Source organism: Brienomyrus brachyistius, chromosome 13 (assembly GCF_023856365.1).
Source record: "Brienomyrus brachyistius isolate T26 chromosome 13, BBRACH_0.4, whole genome shotgun sequence".
In the NCBI taxonomy this organism is placed as follows: Eukaryota; Metazoa; Chordata; class Actinopteri; order Osteoglossiformes; family Mormyridae; genus Brienomyrus; species Brienomyrus brachyistius.
Genome location: NC_064545.1, coordinates 5,431,125 through 5,451,486, shown reverse-complemented (window position 1 = coordinate 5,451,486; position 20,362 = coordinate 5,431,125). Strand labels below are relative to the sequence as shown.

General features: G+C 46.6%; 1 protein-coding gene across 5 annotated transcripts in view; it reads left to right on the top strand.

Moving 5' to 3' along the window:
• Positions 1-20,362, top strand: part of tub (TUB bipartite transcription factor) — a 69,351-nt gene that overhangs the window by 28,068 nt on the left and 20,921 nt on the right. Inside the window, exon 1 of one of the 5 annotated variants that reach the window (XM_048972277.1) lies at positions 15,173-15,774. The exons of 3 other annotated variants lie outside the window; for them this stretch is intronic. In XM_048972277.1, coding sequence (XP_048828234.1) covers positions 15,737-15,774 — 38 coding nt within the window. In that variant the 5' untranslated portion in view covers positions 15,173-15,736. Of the gene's footprint in view, positions 1-15,172; positions 15,775-20,362 lie in introns of those variants that run through there. One more of the 5 variants, XM_048972278.1, reaches the window with a different exon arrangement.

The window sequence follows — 20,362 nt, the reverse complement described above, 5'->3', positions numbered from 1 at the left end:
GTCAGATGCTCCCTGCATCTGCTCCTATTTTGCTCTGTCCTACCCGGAGGTCAACGAGCTAATGACAAGCCAGCATTTTCCCCAGGCACTCCCACGTGAACCAAGTACACCTGGCACTAGGTTCTTCCCAATGAATTTTTAATTGACTCTTGATTGACACCTTAAACACTAGACAGGGTCACTTACTTGCTGAATAATTACATCAATGAAATAATAAATATCAGAGGATGAGGCGAAACCTGAACAGACATGCATACATACACATAGCTCAGGAAAAAATGAGTCCACTTTAAAAAGTTCTTTAAAATCGGCATTTTTAAATCCTGTTTTAATTCTTGTTCTGCTGACGGAAGACTGTACTGCGAGGCAGGCTGCTTCCAGGCTCAGTTTCTGAGACATCAGCACACAAGAACAAGGTGAAGCAGGAGACACTGGCCATGACAAAAAAGCAGCCAGACGGAGGGCGGAAGCGACCTTCTAATGCCAGCGATGACCATCAACTTATCTGGCAGTGCCTCATAAATGGGGGATGACCTCATCCGGGCTCCTAGAAGCAGGACTGAAGACCCATAAAGCAAGGAAGAAGCCCTTCATTCATGAGAAACAGGGAGGAACAAGGCTGGAGTTTGCTAAACAATGTATATTTTACACAGGTGCATATAAACCCATGAACTGAGATATGAGTGAGATTGAAAATTCTGCTGTGGTCTCTTCATTTTATCCAGAGCTGTCTAAGTTCATGCTTAACCACCTTGGATTTGGTGTGAGGAGTCACATCTTCCCAATGCCTGCTGATACACATGCTGATGATTCTGTGGTCACTCACTGTACCACTGGATTCTAGATTTGACCCCTAAGCACCAATACAGTCCAAAGTCCCACCACTGGATCCTCCCAGAGAAAAAGGTGCAGGGACGAGGTGGCAGGAGGGGCGGGCATCTCTTTGGCACTGTAGGCCTGGCTTCTGTGCCCATCTGCTAATGGCGTGTGTGGCAGCAGAGGCTGTAGCTGTGCTGAGCTTTCTTCCTGGACATGGGTACAGATAACGCACTTCTACTGGGAGACATCACAGCAGAAATAACAGCTGAAAGCATGCATGCAGTATGAAAACGTGGCTCCTTCCAGTTAGAAAGGGCTGACATCTGAGCTGTATCAGGATTAGGTGAAGGTGCAAGGTAAGTGTTTGGGGGTTGGGAGAGCACTGTGTGGGGAACGCGACTGGGATTTGGAGATAGAAGCGCAGCCAAGGAAAGCAGCAGGTATTATGGGTTTACTGGGGAGACCTTCAAGCAGCAAGTCACTGACTGATGTTTTATCAGGCTGTCAGTCCAGGTCTCTGTTGTTGTACAGCTGATAACGTTAGTAGCCCCGTATTTGTTTCCAGCGTCCTGTGGGATGTAAATTCCCATGAGCAAGAGAAGTGAACAGCTATGCATGGTGAAGGGTACATTATCATATAAAGTTATCACTGTATAAAAAGCGATGATTTTGTAATAATTGTAAAGATAAATGTGATATATTCAACATATGATATATTCATTTTTATTTAAAAATTTATGAACATCAGTCAAAAGGGTCAGAATGGGGGATTCCTGTAACGGCAGCGAGGGCAGAAGGCTGAGAAACAGTCTGGATGGAACGCCGTCCATTGCATGGCACACGTGCACGTGCACGCGCACTCACAAGCACAATTGTCCACTATGCGTAATTCAGAGACACTGATTTCCCAAACTGCATGTGTAGGACCAGAATAAGGAGAAGACCAGAATAAGTAATATGAGGAGTCCTGTTGAGAATATTCTACAGGTTCTGTATCTTTCAAAGGTTTAAAATTTTATACTTGTTCATAGAACCTCCTAAACGGTCAACAAACCCTTCACCTAATTGGCTGCGTTTACATTCCACCAGGCACTTTGAATCATTTACCGAGATACTGGCAGAAATTGCCATGTGGCTAATATGGCCGATTAGCTCCGTTCACCGGTATGAATTTACCAGCTGTGCGTTGTTTTGATATGACAGGACATCAGACTGCTGACTCGTGATGCTTTAGGGATCACAGCCAGTAACGAGTTAAAGTGCTCGTTATGATGATAATAAGCAAAACAAAAATACAGCACTGAAACATTAATTTGGGGAGATATAGGTTCTATCCTCATGCGGTGCAGGCTAGGTCAGACCCCTCCTGCCCACACGTATGGTTCTGATCTGATACTGGAGGCTGGTGCCGTAAAGCCCAGATAAGCGGCAGATAAGGGCAATGGGAGTGGTTTTGTAGTCGGGGATTTATGACCGCGGTACCCTGCTGGGGTCTGATGACACGCTGATGGGAGAGAGCGAGACAGACTCTAAGGATGGAAACCCAACTGGCTACAAGCAAGATAAAGCAGTAGATCCTCCGGGAAGAACACAGCGTCTCATCACGTGTTTTCCTCTGCCACGGGAGAGTCTCGGGAGGCTGCATTTTCTGGAGGTGGCCGTCCGTACCTCCATGAAGACCAGGGAGATGTGGCACCATCAATCCAGCACTGAAAATCCCAGTTTTCGGTGTTTGTGATTAATGGCCATAATTATTAAGGCTTGGCCAGCCATTGGTTGGTGTAAGAAAAAAACAAATCAATCAAATGAAAAATGTGAAATGAAGATTTCAGCCCATTTCCTGCTGTTTGTTTATGCCTAGAACTTGACCCCAGATTCCTTACGGTCACGTTTCCTACCTATAACATAAAATATTTCTGTACTGTGCTGAAAGGCGGGAGGTTTTGATATTGAATTTTTAATGTTCTTGCCCCCTCTTGTGGCTAGATAAAGTATATCTCGGATCATAGGTTCGGAGGAGGGAGCTGGATGGGAAGTTGCAGGACTGTTTAATGCCTACAGCAGTGTTTCCCAGTCTGGTCCTCGGGGACCCATAGTCGGTCCACATGTTTGCTTCATCCCAGCTCCCTTCCTGTCTATGTGTCCCTGAGGACCGGGCTGCGAAACACTGACCTACAGTATAGGGATGCAGCTTTGGTGACATTGACACGGTGAGCTTATGTCTGTAACTGATTTGTTAATATTTGTAAATGAATGCTTCAAATGACAGTTAATAAATACATCCTGTTCTGTGGTGTACCTTATCTGAGCTGTAATTATTGATTTATTGTGGGTTATATTTGTAAAACAATTTAAAAATGAATTAGTTTAGCCCTGCCGTGTGCTAAATAGCCTAAAACAGCTGAAGGCACAGCTAATTGTCATGATTCATATATCTTTTAATTGAAATGTATTTTTGCATTTTAACATACAAAGGCATATTGTATAAGATGAACCTTTTAAGCATTGCTTTTAAGTAGTGGATGCATTGTGATCGCCAGGTTCCCATAGCAACAGTATACTTTCAGGGATGCCAGACAAACCCCACAATGAATTATTATAGTTGACCAGTAAAATGACAGGGGGTGGCTGTCCTCTCTTGGCAGTGTGTGAAAAATGTTTCCTTCCTCTCGGCGCGGTTTCTCCTGTTTTTATGGTCTTTTCTTAAGCATGACGGCTCACATTTTCAATCAGCTGTATGTAGCTGATGATGTCATACAGAGTGATGTTATTTAGCTGATGTCATACAGAGTGATGTTATTTAGCTGATGTCATACAGCAAATGTCATTTAGCTTATGATGCCGTACATAGTGACTTACAAAACTGTAATAAGGTAAGTCTGGTATCACTGCTGTGACAGATACATTGCAGGCGCTACCAGGAAAGGTGTTTCTATGATCTGTGACAGCATTGCCAGCCCACGGAGTGAAGATCAGCCAAGGGAAAAACAGGCTGATAGAGTCAAAACAAAACTAGATCATGTTTACAGGAGAAAAAAATATTTGGCTGGCACTGTTGCATCACACCTCCAGGGTTATAGGTTTGATTCTTTTTAATAATAATCAATATTTCATTGATACCCGTTGGGAAATTGTCTTCACACCTCCCTCAACTTGCTCTCGTTTATAGAGTAAGTTGTCTGCAAAGGGCAGCCACCCATAGCACCTTCCTGGGAGCTGGGGGTTAAGGGCCTTGCTCAAGGACATGCTAAGGTTGGGTTTGACCCAGCGACCTTCTGATTACAGGCGCGCAGAGTTAGCCCACTGAGACACAGGCTGCCCCTACGCTTGTATGTGTGGAGTTTGAGGTTCTCTCCCTGCTTACTCTCTACTTGGGTTCCATCTTCAGTCCAAAAACATTTAGCAGTTACAGGAACTTGGTGTGTGATTCTGTGTGCGTGTCCTGTGCTGTCCGGGAATGACCCATCACGACCTTGTACTGGAAAAGCAGGATGGGAAATGGATGAGAAGGAAGAGAAGTCACAGTGTTAATGTTAAAGACCACTTCAGATGCAGGGTGACGTCAGTTTACCCATCAGCCGTCTGGCTTTGTTTTGGAGTGACACGATTGGCGGTAACGGGATGACTTTACATGACGGCGAATTCCCAGCTGTAGGAGGAAAAAAGCCCTTGGCTGCACGTGAGTCACCAGCGCGGCTCATAGTCCTGCCCCCCCCCCCCCCCCCCATGCGTTGCGTGGGGGGTGTGAAGCTTCCTATCCTTTTATCTGCCTACGTTTTGGAACATAGGATAATAAGAGTGTGTGCTATGGATTCCACTTTAATCTCTGATCCATGGAAGCTGCAGGCACCATTGATGGCTATTTGAGGAAGGTTTTAGCCACTGTTTAACTGTTTAAATCGGTTTGGATGCATGCTGGTTTTGGTGTGGATTGACGGAACATCCTACAGGGTTCCCGTGTCCCTGTCATGGTTACCTGGCTGGGTGGTAGAAGGAGGGATTAATCCATTAAGGCAGAGCAGGATCAGATAAATGGATTCTGCCAAAGAGAATTAGATCAAATCAAAAGGTGTGAGATTACAGCTCTCCTTGTTTTTTACTCTCTCTTTTTCCAAGCATTTAAAAAAAAAAAAAAATCATCCCCGGCGATTTATTTTAAATTTGCCTCTGTAATTTATGCCTCCTTTGGGATAAGTATGAATAGGCGAGCTCTTTTACCAAAAAAAGTTTTTCAAGTTGAACTGTAAAAAATCAACAAAACATATTAAACATCTTATAATTTTGGTGCTTCCAAATCAAGATGTCATTTGTATTTTTCTATGGTTATTTTAACATAATTGTGGACTTTAAAGCACCTGAGATGGTGATTTTATTGTGAAATAATGAGTGAATTGTGCTCATTTTTACTAATGAGAATACACTGCTTTACAGTGGAGAAAAACCTTTGGAATCCTAAATGTTTTGATGAGAGGCGGCATGGTGGTACAGTGGTCGCCTCACACCTGTGGGATCTGGGTTTGAGTCTCCGCCTGGGTTCCATGTGTGTGGAGTGTCTCCCCATGTCGTCGTGGGGTTTCCTCCGGGTACTGCAGTTTCCCCCCACAGTCCAAAAACATACTAATTGGAGTTCCCTAATTGCCCATAGGCATGCATGGTGTGAGAGTGCCCTGTGACGGCACCCACAACCCATCCTGGGTTGTTCCCTGCCTTGTTCCCGCAGCCTCCAGGATAGGCTACGACCCTGAATAAGATATGTGGTTTCAGAAAATGGATGGATGAATGGTTGTTCTGAAAGATGGGAATTATCAGGAATAATCAGTGAATAATCAACAATGGTTTTAAAATTTTTAAATAAAGAAACACATCATTTTGGGTCCCTTGCAAACTGTAATTGTGATGTCTGATGGAATCAATCTTGGGACCAGTGCAGGGTCTGGGAGAAGCTGAACAGGAACCCCAGAGCACATGGCAGAGGGCACCAGTCCTGGACAACAGGAGCAAACCGGTATACCTACAGGAATCCCACACGATACAAGGAGTGCATGCAAGCGCCACACACACACACACACACACACACACACACACACACACACACACACACACACACACACACATATACACACAGTGAGGGTGGGATTTGAACCCCCCAACCTTGGAATCACACACGGCTGGCTATTCGGGGGCACTGTTCAGCATAAATGCATGTCTTTGGCCTGTGGGAGGAGACTGGAGAACCTGGGGGAAGCCTACTCAACACAGAGCAAGCAAGCTCAACACACACAGAGCGAGCAAGCTCAACACACACGGAGCGAGCAAATTCAACACACACAGAGTGAGGTTTGGGCTGATGAGGCCCATTGCTCGATCTCGGTAACGATAAACTCTAATACCTTGATTTGCGTCTGCGGACCCTACAGCTACAGAACACAGGTCCCGCCAGGATACTAGATTCCTCCAGCCTACAGGTCAAAGTCAAATTATCGCATAATCTTCAGCAGTATGAGCCTTCGTCATATGCTGAGATCATCAGTCATAGCGCAAGAAACAGTGATAAATAAAATATAAATATGTACACGAAAGATATTTAACAATCTGATTTTAAACACATGGACAGAAGATAACGATAAAAAACAGTTAAAAAATGGTAAAAATAAAATACAATTTTGCAAATGGGCAATGAATTGTTAAAGTACTCTGTGCCATCGAAGCTCGTCAGTATTAAATACCCCCTGTCCGCATTCGGAGCAGTACCAACAGGGTGGGCGAGGAGGTCCTCCAGCACCTTCGAGTGGCCCTTATTATTTATGCATAGGACCCATCAGCAGATGGGCCTCTCAGGTCTGCGTTAACAGCTGCCACGAGACGGATAATTACCCACAAAAAAATGGTTGCCATGGTTCGAGCACATAGCGTCATCTGTAGCGCGTGGAGGGTCCTGGCCCGAGAGGTGAATTTTCAGCTTATAGGGTAGTTCATGAAACCTCATTAATATTCATGAGAGAAATGCTACCTGATTGGCCGGTGAATGCAAGGTGGGGCTATTTAAAAATAAGACTTATGCTATAATTAATTTGTAATGAATAATCATTCATCATCGGTTTATTCACGTACTGAAATGATGGCGAGTGGGGCAGACAGCTTCAGATCCTAAACCAGCTGCGGGGGTACCCTCCGTCAGTAATGCAGAGATAGAAAATCACTCATTAACAGTCCATGCGTAATGCCAGGATGGCCACACGGTGGCAGCACTGTGCTCAAACATCTGCCCTGTGTGTGTGAGGAGTTTCCCATTCTCCATCAAGTATCAAAGTTTTGTCACATACTCAGCATAGTATGCAGTGAAGTTCACAGTTGCTTAGCTCCAGACCGTGAAAAGAGGACATGAGTTTAAGAGACACGGCATAAAATATTAACAAACATCCGATAATCTAAGATTAAATAAAATAATTAAATAAAGGACTGTCCCTGACTTACAACCTATGAGACTTACAATGACTCACATGTATCACTGAAGTTTCAAAAATATATTAAATAAATTGCATATAAAAATACATTTTGGGCAGCTGTATGACCAGTAGCTACCTGTGCGCCGTACGTTAGTTTCCACAGAAAAGTAGTTATATGATCTCAGCTTCACATACATCTCCCAGTGTCATTCTCATGCCTAAAAGTCAGTGCAATAATCCTGTTCTGACATACATACATTTCAACATAGGACCCGTCTGTCAGAATGGAGTCGAATTTTGGGGATAAACTGTATCCAGGATGTGCAAAATTGGTAAGAAGTTGTACATGAATGTAGGGATCTGTGGCTCGTTCCTACAATTTTTAAGGCACGTGGTTCCGTGGAATTGGTGCCTGTAAACTGCCCGTCATGCGTCAGTGTGCGTTCTGTGAGTGTGCTTCCTGTGAGTGTGCATCTTGTGAGTTTGCGTCCTGTGAGTGTGCGTTCTTCGGGATTCCTGTGAGTTTGTGCCTTGGACTTTCGGGTAAAGGATGGTCATAGGATGGATGGATGAGATAAAGTTAAAGGTTTGCTTTGGGATATTATACACTGTGAAACAGCAGGATATCTGTAATCGACTCTGGTTTGAAGAGGGTTTGCAGGAGGCGATGGAGTGTGGAATGAGTGACTGAGAAAATGTTCGCTCATGCTCAGGAACGCTTGTGCTGGTGCGTGCCAACATTACCTCCACCCCCCCCCCCCCCCCCCCCCCAAGTTATGCGCTCCTGGTGGGGGTAATTAGGCCTTTGTTTCCATGGTTTTATTAGAGACCCGTCCTCTGCTCATGGATTGTGTTGTTGAATGGTAGCTGTGTGATCTGAGCTGGTCCACTGAGGGGTGGGGGTTGGCTGGGTGCTGAGGCATTACCAGGTTAATAGTGATGGATCCCTCTGCCGGAACCTTCCTTGGGAAATGCAGAGAGAGCACATCACTGCAGTAGAAAACACTGCTAAACTGAACACAGACTTCTTTGCTTGAATTTCTATAAGGTGCCGGGAAATCTTCTAAGATTTATACTTAGAATTTTTAAATCGGCTTTGGAGAATTGAGAAAAATAAATTATGGCATCATACACTTGGGGGAAAATGAATATAAAATGCACAAGAATGAATATATAATATGTTTTAATGACCATTGCAGGTACTGCGCAAAAAACAAGTGCAAGATATGTCCACCAGGTGTCACTGTCTTTCCCTTGTGGAGAAATCTTTCCACATTGGCTGTAAACATGAACTTTAGTACCATGTTCTATTGGAGGATCATGTCTGATCCAGAAGATCATTGTGGCATTAATAAGCAGCGGGATAAATAAGGGGTGATGTCAGGACTGGAGGGGAAGCAGATGTGGGTTTTGAGGTGAAGGACAGCCATATGGTGTCCTATGATGATAAGCATGCGTCATCCAGGGGTGGCTCTGTGGTCCTGGACAGCTGGACAGCAGTCTGTCGCTACCATGTCCTACCCTCATGGAGGAGACCTTTTCAGGGCTCTGCTTCTTCAGTCCAGAAGCACCTGACAGCGGAAGGAGAATGACAGAGGGCAGTGGCGGATGGTATTTTAATAAGGCAGAAGGACCGTGTGGACAGTTGGCAGTATGACCAAACATGTATTTTTTTTTACTTACGTTAGTAGGTCAGCTATTTATATGTAAATTTTTGTCTCCTTCAAAATGACTTCTTTAGAATAAAGTCGACAACATTAGCTGCCATATTATTGCGAAACCTCTTGCACAGCTTAGTTAGCTAGCTAACTACCAATCTAGTCTACTAAGAATCACTGAACTCCGAAAATATGTAATCGGAGGATATTGTCCAATAATCTTATGTCTATTCACCATTTTAACAAAGAGTAGAATTTCCTATACACTTCCACTGAAGCACAGCGCCAATGGGTGTCTGTGGGCTGTATTTATAACAGTTTCGAGGGCGAAATTTATGTATATACTGTTGGAAGCAACTTCCGTGAAATGATGAGTGTTGTGGTTCAATTAGTAAGACAGATTACAATTTTAATCACAAATAAAATTCATTTGCATTGATACATTTACTAATTTAATTATTCAAGGCAATTTTATGGGGGTAACTTGGCTTCCTGTGTAGTCATAGAAGAGTTATTTGTGGCAGAGGGAAATAAAGTATGTGTTATGGTAGGTCTACCTGTAGACAGTTTTTCATTTCTTATGGTACCTTCACCCAGCATTTCAGTGTTTCCTGTGATCAGAACTCCCAAAGTTGTGAAGGTACAGTGTGCAGTCGTTCTGAAAATGGAGGGCGCTATACCTCATGCCCTTCTCACGTCCTGCCTGATTGTCTGTCTGTGCCTGCCATGTGTGGGCACGCCCAAGGAGGTAATGTGATGACTGACACCATACCACTCCTCACTCATCCCCCATTGGTGCATTGGAGATAACGCGTGAAGAAAGGCCATAGCCTTTCTACATAGTGGAGGAGATCAGCTTGCAGTGCAATACCAAGCCCCTGTCGTTCACAGTGTCCGTTCCTCAGGCCTCCAGACCTGAAGGGGAGGTTTGTAGGGGGGTGTGCAGGGCCTCGGTCCAGCTGGCCACCCCCAGGCGTGCCTCTGGCGGGTGACTGCTAAAGCCCATCACCAGAGCTGCTCTCTCACACAGATGATGAGGGAGGGGGAGTTGCCTGCTTCGGGGATTCCAGCTATTGACCTCATTCCAAAGGCCTCTGGCACAGCCATTAAGCGCTTCCTTCAGGAATCTAGTATGTGTCCCGGAATCATGACCTTGGTCCTGCTCCAGGTGATGCCGCGCTCACGGGAAGCTAATAATACCACTGCCATGAGCATGGCACGGGGCTCCCTCTCCTCGAGTCTCCTGCGGGGGATCAGCTGGCTGTGTGAGCCCTGTATGTGCAGATCTTTCAGACTGGCCCACGACACCTTATTCCAACACGTCCCAGTGAGCTGAAAGGCATCCCATCCCTGCTGGGGACTGCATGCTCACCGTACGTCAAACTGGGAGAAGGTGATGACTGAATGTGTATCTGCATGGATGACTGCGTCAAACTGCCTGCATTGGACTGCAATGGACATGTGGTAATCCACACCTGGTTAAGGTCCAAAGTACCAATGGCTGTATGGCAGCCGAGATGTCACACATACTGGATTCACTTGGGGTGGCACGATGACTCTCACGCCAGCAGGGTTGGGGGTTCGAATCCCATGCATGGTGCATGCTTTCCCTATGTCATGCAGGTTTCCTCTGGGTTCTCTGATTGCAGTCTCTTTCTGTCCAAATGTACCCCTAACTTCTACCCTATGCTGCATGAGATCCACCCAAAACTAAAATAAGTGGATAGAAGACGCATGGATTGTTACACTGGTGCTGATATCTCATCAGTGCAGATGATTTTAAACGTATCATGTGGATGGAGCCCTGATAAAATGAATTAAACTTCGCTTAAAAAAGAAGCAAATTGAATACCATCATACACTTCAGGGTAGGGGTGTCATTAGAGATTTCGGGTCCCATGAAAGCAAATCCTATTGGGCCCCCAACCTGGACCAATCATTTGGACTCTAAGTGTCCTCCCCTTGATGGCGGACATTGTCTGAAAGGTGCTCTTCTGTTATTTTTTGTAAAAAAAAAAAAAGTACTGTGAGTATAGCTGCGTTAATATTATTTACTCTTATTTATAATAAAATGACAATGTCCAAAGTGAGTTCTGTGGCATCCTCCTTAGAAGACGTTCTCTCTTAATTCCGGCCACAGATTCCCCGCCTGGCGTGAAAAACAGAGGATGCCTGTGCCAGTGGGGGTCCATTTAACACACACACACACACACACACACACACACACACACACACACACACACACACACACACACACACAGACACACACACAGACCTGTACTCCTACCTTTGTGGGGACCATTCATTCATTTCTATGGGCAAAACCATAATCCCAACAATGACTGTAAGTAACCAAAGACAATACAAGTCTTTTGGCATTTTTAGTTTTTGATTGAGTCACAGATTTTAATAAAATGGAATTTGCCCTTGAGGGGATCGACAATATGGTCACCACGTCAAAATACGTCAAATAAATTTGGTCCCCACAATATAATGTCTACCTGGACCACACAAACACACACACACACACGCACACACACACACGCACACACACATGCACGCAGCCAGCATGCTCCGTAATGAATCACTCCACACACCGCTCCGCTTTGAACTCTTTCGCTCTGGTTAATTAGCGGCTTATCAATGCACGAGGAAATGCACTGTTGCCATGGCTGCCGTTTCTTGGAGAGGGACGTGTGGCATTGGGTGGGGGCGTACCTGGACGATTGTAACCTGCACAAAAACACACACACACACACACACACACACACACAAGCTCTCATTTTAATGTATTCCCACTCCAGTCTTCAAGTGACCTCTGAATATCGTCTTATGAGATGAGTCGCCTTTCAGCGGTAAACCGGGATAGATTGCTCTCGCCATCGCCCACACACCTGGCTTTGAATGCGCTGCTGCATTTAACTCGCATTGATTATCTTTTCTTAATGATTATTTTCTGGTGATGCATATTTTAATTATTTATTCACTGAGTTTAATTTTTTATATTATGTACCCTCAACAGATTATTGTGATTAGGTATAGCTACAGCCACTAAATGGAACTTCAGGCTGTCTGTCATGCTGCAATACTTGCTAAGCCCTCATGGGGGCACTGCAGAGCCAATGGGGAGTAAACGGTAACAGAAGATAATGCGATACTGGCTGATAGGGAGAGGGGTGTGGTTTTCTGCTAGATGGGACAAGGAATCTGCTGTGACTGCACAGGATTCGTCAGGCTGATGGATTATTAACATCACTCTAAGCAGCCAGTCCAAGTCCCTTTGAAGGCCTCAGCTTGTGTTCAATTAATTTATTAAGCATTTCCAAATGAAGGGATCAGTCTCTGGCCTGTATGAATGTAGTCCTCGTGGTCAGGCTAATTCAGAGTTTAAAGGTCTGCTTGTAGCTGCAGAATGGTGCATCACCACCAGGGCTGCGGGGGGCAGGGGGGAGCATATAATTTCCTGAAATATGTGGGCGGCTGTCACTTTTTTACATTTCTTCATTTCCTTCCCCCTCAGAAATTGAAAATGGGTTAGCTTGTACCTCCCCCCTCCCCCCCCCCCGCCAGACACAGTGCCATTCAGGTTGTTATTTTAAAGCCTTCTTTACGCCTCCCCCCATCTCACCCTTGGGGGACACAAAGGCAGCCAGTCAGATGCGTGCACCCCCGTGCCCATTGCCTCGCGCGACTGAGGGACGCTCACTGCTGGCTGTCTCCCAAGAAACTGGCATCCATCCACAGGCATCAAATATTTACCAGCAGGCCATGTGTGAGTGTCTGTGTGTGTGTGTGTGAGTGTCTGTGTGTGTGTGTGTGTGTGTGTGTGTGAGTGTGTGCCCCGTTTCTTCGGCTTTCTGGCTCAGTTTCGTCCTCAGCTTCCGTTATTCCATGTCCGGAAACGGGAGCTGCGACTCTGTGACAGATAATTGGGCAGGGATATCCCGGGCCGTGTGTATTTTTATCTCACAGAGCTTGTGCTCTGGCTCCCATTTTCCAGGGTCTTCCTCGATCCCTAGTTGTGCGACTTCCAGGCAGAGGAGCTTGGTGCCTCACACAGGGGGCATAGCTGTCGTTTTTACCCAAAGAGCTCTGCTCTAGAGTCATCTGGAGTCATCGTGTTTGTGATGCGTGCGTGCATGTGTTTGCAGGCGGTGTGGGCCATAGCGCATCCAGGGAAAATGATCACCTTTCTGGCAGCTGCGTTTGAATAGTGGGATCACTGCCAAACTTTTAGCAGTGCTTCAAAAGCACTGGAATTACTTTTTTATTTGCGTTTTGAGTTGATGTCGTTATTTGAAGGAATTTCTTTAGGTTAGGAGTCAGTGCTCTTAACTACTACGCCACCTGCTGCTCAGTCAATAGTAACACTTCTATCATAAATGGTAATGTAGGAGGGTGTTGCACTACTGTGTCCAGGAGAGCTACGTCAACACTACAATACTAAAATTAATTGTCGAGTCGCAATTCTGTTTTTCACCATTTTGCATTGACATTTATATGTATTCTTACCCATATCTATAGTTTGATTAACGTTCCATCAGTGCCTCTCAGTACCTACTTACCACCTGTAGATGGCGGTAGCTGTAAAAGGCCAGTAAATAGCAGTTGGCTTGTTCTGTAGCTGCCTAAGCCTGTTATCATGCTTCCTGGCTTACCAACTGCAGCGCATTTTCCATGGCAGAGATAGCAACATCCCCTGTAACATTAAAATCAGACGCATGGATGTATTTTTAGGCTTTTGGGAAGCGGGAGTTTCACGAGTTTTGTAAGAGTGACCAGTTTCGTAAGCTGTGCCTCACTTGAGTAAAATTTTCTGGAAACACAACAAATCTCGGAACACAGTCGCCCAGGCCACACGGCACATTGACCCGCGGGATTAAACAGTGATTCTGAACGTGCCGAAAACACAAGTATCCAATGCGGTTTGTTTGTTTATCTGCAAAGACATGGAACTTTGTAACACTGAGGAAAATGATGCTTTCAGAAGCATGATACACACGGTGGAACCCTGAACCATATCATTCTTACACCGCTTCAGTACAGACATGGCTGTCCTAGGGCCTGACAAAGGGAACAGCAAGTGGTTGAATCACTAAGCAGAACACATGTAGTTGCTTTGCTTGTGTCCCATGGAGCATCAGAAGAAAAATGTTACTTTGCCCCCCCCAACATTATGTAATTTTATAATTTAATGTATTCATGACCCCCCTGAATCTGCCCTACTGCACCCCTACTCCACAGTCATCATGTCCTACGTGATCATACCCTCTTACTTTATATCAGATGAGTGAAAATTGGTTGCTCACATTTTGTAGATGAGAGTCTCGTATGGGAGTCATGCTGCAGTAACCTTGCCAGTTATCGAGGACGGTAACGTCGCAGGGAATGCAGCTGCAGTCCTTACCGGTAATACAGCAGACATACCGACTGCTGGTAGGGTTTGCTGCATCTGTGCACGTAAAGTGCTTTGCATACACCTTGAATCAGGCATCTCCAGTCACTCTGAAACTGCAGAGTGTGTGTGATTGATGGGGGGGGGGGGGGGTCTGACTGAGTTTTTAGGTGAAGTAGAAATCAAATAAGTCAAATCACATTGTTTTTTTCAACATTTGTTCACAGCTTATGTAATAATGCTCTGTTGGAAAAGGCAGCATCAAATATTCTAGGTCTGTATTATAGTTACTGACTGATATGAATGGATATTTAATTTGTCCTTTTTAAAGTTTAATAGTACTGTTAGTTCAGGATTTCTTCTGTTGCGATCCACACATGTTGCCGTGATGCCCCATGGCTTTTCGCACCCTGACGCATGCCCGGCAGTAAGTGTTGCGAGGCAGCATGCGGTGCCCGGGGTCCTGCGTCCAGCCTTCTGTGCCTCACCCAGCAGGGGGATCCCGTGCATGACTAGCGATGAGCTAAATCCAATCGCCGGTGCTCGGAACTCCACTGAGCTGGCAACGCGTGAGACAAATGTCTCTGAATCCCTGAAAAGATGGCATATGCATTAGGAAAGCATTGCAGGTTGGGAGGGGCACGCGTTGTTGACAGGATTCTGGGATTTTGTCAGTCTCGAGCTCCGTTGCTACTAATTAAACATCGGAGGACTTGCAGATGTGTCTTTGAGAGGGCATCTGCGGGACGTTAGTACAGCGAGTCTTTGTTTGGTCCGAGCGTGATAAATCAGAGGTAATAAGGACTGCCCCCTGGTGCCCCATGCTAATGAATTAATGAATAAATCTGAGCCCGCAGTGCTCACAGGCACGTGTGTGTGTCAGGAGTGCGACTTGGGACATGAGAGGACTGTGACAAAAAAGGGGTTGATGTTACCTGATGTTCCTATTGACTGGGATGTTGGTGAAGCGGATGCTCCTTTGAGGGGGAAGAGAGAGAGAGGGGAGGGCGAGCGAGCGATTGAGTGAGCCGAGGAGGTGGAGAGAGAGAGAGAGAGAGAGTAGGGCAGAGAAAGCAGGGAGCCGAAGAGAGCGTGTGCAGTGGGAAAGAGGACACGGAGAGGAAGAGGAAACAGCATCTGCTGAGCTCGCCATCGAACCGAGTTACTGCTGATATCTCCAGGTGCGCTTTCTGGATCCTAGGGCTAGCTGGCTAGTCCCCTCTGGCCCCCCCTCCCCAATCGCCCCACTGCACACGCCCCCCCAACACCAAGCAGGAAGGCTGGGGAGGCGCAAGCGATCCACACGGCTTTGCTTTCTTCCCGGGGCAGAGGATGGTCGGGTCGAGCCGGCTCTCTGTCACCAAGACCACTGCTGCCTGTCCTGCCCCTCCGCGTGGGGGTCCTACGACGCCTGAGACATGAGCTCCAAGCTGCACTCCGACTGGATCCCGTACAGGTACGGTGCTCTGCCAGCTGCGGCTGAATGGTCCTGGCTGGGCTGGGGGCAGCCCTCAAAGTGAGGCAGAGGTCTGGGGGCAGCCCTCACAGCATGGCAGAGGTCTGGGTGCAACTCTCACAGCATAGCACAGGTCTGAGGGTAGCCCTCACAGCATGGCAGAGGTCTGGGGCAGTACATATAGCGAGACAGGGGTTTGGAGGCAGCCTTCACAGTCAGGCAGAGGCTGCCCTCATACTGAGGTAAAGGTGTGGGGGCAGCCCTCACAGTGAGACAGAGGTCTGGAGGCAGTTCTCACAGTGAGGTAGAGGTCTGGGGACAGCGCTCCCAGTGAGGCAGAGGTCTGGGGACAGCGCTCCCAGTGAGGCAGAGGTCTGGGGGCAGCTCTCACAGTGAGGCAGAGGTCTGGGGACAGCGCTCCCAGTGAGGCAGAGGTCTGGAGGCAGTTCTCACAGTGAGACAGAGGTCTGGAGGCAGCTCTCACAGTGAGACAGAGGTCTGGAGGCAGTGCTCAGAGTGAGGCAGAGGTCTGGGAGCAGCTCTCACAGTGAGGCAGAGGTCTGGGGACAGTTCTCACAGTGAGGCAGAGGTCTGGGGGCAGCTCTCACAGTGAGACAGAGGTCTGGAGGCAGTTCTCACAGTGAGGCAGAGGTCTGCGGGCAGCTCTCACAGTGAGGCAGAGGTCTGGGGGCAGTTCTCACAGTGAGGCAGAGGTCTGGGGGCAGCTCTCACAGTGAGGCAGAGGTCTGGGGACAGCGCTCACAGTGAGGCAGAGGTCTGGAGGCAGTTCTCACAGTGAGGCAGAGGTCTGGGGGCAGCTCTCACAGTGAGGCAGAGGTCTGGGAGCAGCCCTTACAGCGAGACAGGGATGCAGCAGTGAAGTTCATGCAGATCCGTGGAGCTGAGCAATGAGTTTTGGGCTCGGAGAAAACATTTTGCTCCTTTAAGCATTGGAATTGGATTTGCATGGTGAGATACCCTCTTCTGTTTTTATCGTTATTCATTAATCAATTTGACTCTTATTCATTTTATTGCTAATAATTTGGCATACATTGCTTTTATGGCTTTTACCAAATTTTTATGCAAGTGTAAGTTTTCAGAATTTCTCACAGACCTGTAGGTTTATCAGTCCTAAATTATACAGCCTTTACGGCTTTGCTCATATACAACAGCGCAACTCTGCAGTGACTCATTAAGCCTGTGAATGTGGGATTCACTGTGTGTGGAAACTCCTCTGTCCAGGCACCTGTATGCCCAGCGGTGCCCCCTCCTGCTCTGTTACAGGCAGTGTTCCACGCGGCTCAAAAATGCTTGGGGGGGATGTCGGCATTGATTAAGTTACTTTTCTGGCTCAAGGAGACAGCAGGATGTGTGTCTGCTCTCGGCGGCATCGTGCCTGCTGCTCGTGCCCCCAGAAGCCCCAACGCCATGACTGCGCCGCTTCAGCTGCTCCCATTGGCTGCTGGTTGCTACAAGTTACGGGAGCCGCCGCCTTCCGCTTTCATACTGCCCGCCTTTGGGCCCTGAGAGTAATACTGAACTACTTTAGCTCTGTTGATGCTGCAAGATGAGAATTAGCATTTAGTTATACAGAAGGGTAGGTGGGGGGTGGGGTGGCGAGGGAGGGAGGGTTCTGGACTCATAGATAACGTTCATTTGACAGGAAATTAACTTCACTGCACTATATATTATTAATTAGAGCTAGTGTGGGCTTTTGGTAAATAATGCAAAAGTTGTAGCCTTGAAATCACATAAGGGAAAAATGTACTTGCATAATATGAAATATATTTAGAATTTTCAGTGAATTTTCATTTAGTTTCACTGCATGTACACTTAGTGGTCACTTTATTAGGTACATCTGCTGGTTAACACAAACAACCTGATCCTGCAAACAGAGAACCATGCAGCTGCAACTGAATACACACTGCAAGCAGACGGGGCCAAGAGGGTCACTTAGTGTTTGCTTAAGAATTAGAAAAGATTAGACGCCCGATGTAAGTGGTTTTGGATGTGGTCTTATTGTCTGGGCCATGGGTGGCGGTTCCAGCATCTCAGAAACAGTCACCCTCCTGGGACTGTCACACACTACTGTCCAGAGTATATAGAGAATGGCATAATAAACAACAATCATCCTGTCAATGGCATTTTTGTGGCTGAAACGACCTTGTTAATGAGGGGGATCAGAGGAGAATGACTCTAAGCTGACAGTTTTTCACCTGTATTCTTCCTAACAACTCAGTTCTGCAAAGAAAGGCTTTGCTGAACTTGTCTGCCCTTAAAGTGGTTCTGGGGGCAAAAGTGGGTCCTACCCGGTTCTAGCTACCATCTGAGTGTGCTGTATATTAACTCATAGTCAATGCATTTTGGGCTCTTTGTATACCATGTGCCCGTTTATGTTTTCATCCACCTTAATATGGAATCCCATCGTATGTCAATGTGGGTGGGGTGAAGAGCAGCATCGGGGGGTAACGTCCAGCTCCGGTTGTTCCATAGGCACTCAACTGCAGCCTCCAGTCTCACCCAACAGTCTCACCTGCCGCGCAGGTGATGTGGAGAATGCAGGCACACATGCTTCCCTGCTTCTCCGCGGTGTCGACTTTTCAGCAGTAAAGATCCCATTTGGATCAGTTTCTCTGACCAGCGTGCGAATGTCAGGTCAAAGTGTGGCATCCGCTCATATTTCAATTTTAATCTCTCCAAATGGTTCACCAATTAATTGTGGCATCGAAAAGAAACAAAGCACTTTTAAAAACCTTTGCATTCTGCAGTGTCCTTGGAAATAAGCTCTTTCATCACTGATTAATTAAATTAGGTTGTTTCAAAACAGATAATTATATGAAACAAGCTACTGAGACTTCCATTAAATATCAGTGTGCCTGGGGCCAGATCTGAAAATAAAGCATCACATCTGTTTATTATCCACCGGTGTTTCTGAAGCATGCAATCGAATTACTCTGGCACTGTGCTGCTGGTTTGTTGTCTGCCCCGCCCCCTGCCCCGCCCCCTGCTCCGCCCCCTGCTCCGCCCTCTCATCCATTCAGTGACCTTTGCTGATAAAGCTCACTGATCAATGGAGTGCATCTTCACTTGGGTATACATTTTTACAAATGAATTTGACATACACATCAGTGTAATGGTGGATGACCACATTCTATGCATGGCTGTCTAGACAGCATTATTATCCAGTATGAAACCGGCCAGTGTCTTGACAATGCACTTACAGGTATGTGCTTTCTGAAGCTTCATTCGTTCCATCAGTATTAATGCTTTGTAGTTCTTCTGAGCTGGGGACGTAGATATTTTTTATTGTTTGTGAATGGATGGGGAACATTGGCTTCCAAACCTCTAGAGACAGAGCTGTCTGATGCTGTGGAACGTAACGTCCTAGATGGAGCTTAGGGTTTGACGTTCGGGGGGTTGGAGGGAACAATTCAGATGTACAGCGAATCTCCCTTATGAGATGTTCATAGTCCAACTGTAAGAGATTATCAGCCACTGAGATCATCCCCAGCATCCTCCTGCTGCCCCAGTCGAAGTGGGTGGCTGTTTCGGGCTATTTACTGTCCTTCTGCTGAGTATCACACATGCACTGGGGGTGGTGACCGATTGGAGATGGTGGCTGTGACACAGAGCGACACCCCCCTGATGGATGTGCTGTACCGAGACATGGTGGCCCATGAGGTGGCCTTGGCGGGGGCAGTGGCCAGACACCGCGTAAGGGGGCTCCCTCTGCTTCTCGGTGTCCTTCACGGGCCATTTACCATTCTGATGAGAGGCCGCCCCTCTCCCTCACCCCGCCAGGACAGACGGGGGCTGTTGTGAAAAATAAACCGCCCGCCTGATGTCAGCTTTGGGGGGCGGGGGGGTGGGTGTTGTTGGCAGGGCTCACTCAGCTGCCCCCACCAGTTGCCCTCATTAATTCAGCTTGTGCTGGACACCCTCTGGAGAGCCCTGGGGCACTTAGAGAGGACCAGAGAAGCTCCAAGGTCTAAGCCCATAAGGCAGAGCTTTTATTATGCTCCGGAGGGCTTTCAGGCTGCCGATTAAGCGGCTGATTGTCTGGTAGCTTTTGTTCCAGCACACTGTGCTAGACTGCTTTAAAGACCCTGTATGGCGTATTAATACTGCACTGCTGTTAGAGCAAACATAGACTATACATACACGACCATTCAAAAGTTTGGGGTCACTTAGAAAATTCCTTGTTTTCCATGAAAACACACATGAAATGAGTTTGAATAGGAAATATGGCTAAATGAATATAGGAAATAGCCATTGACGGAGTTAGAAATAATCATTTTAAAATTCAAGTAATAACTGTGTTCTTCGAACTTTGCTTTTGTCAAAGAGTCCTCCATTTACTGCCTTGTAGACCTTGGGCATTCTAGATGTCATTTTGTTGAGTTAATCTGATGAGATCTGATGGCATCTCCCACAAGTTGGATTGGCTTGATGGGCACTTCCTACGTACCATTCGGTCAAGTTGCTCCCATATCAGCTCAATAGAGTTGAAATCCGGTGACTGTGCTGGTGGCTCCATTATACACAGAATACCAGCTGACTGCTTCTTCCCTAAATAGTTCTTGCACAG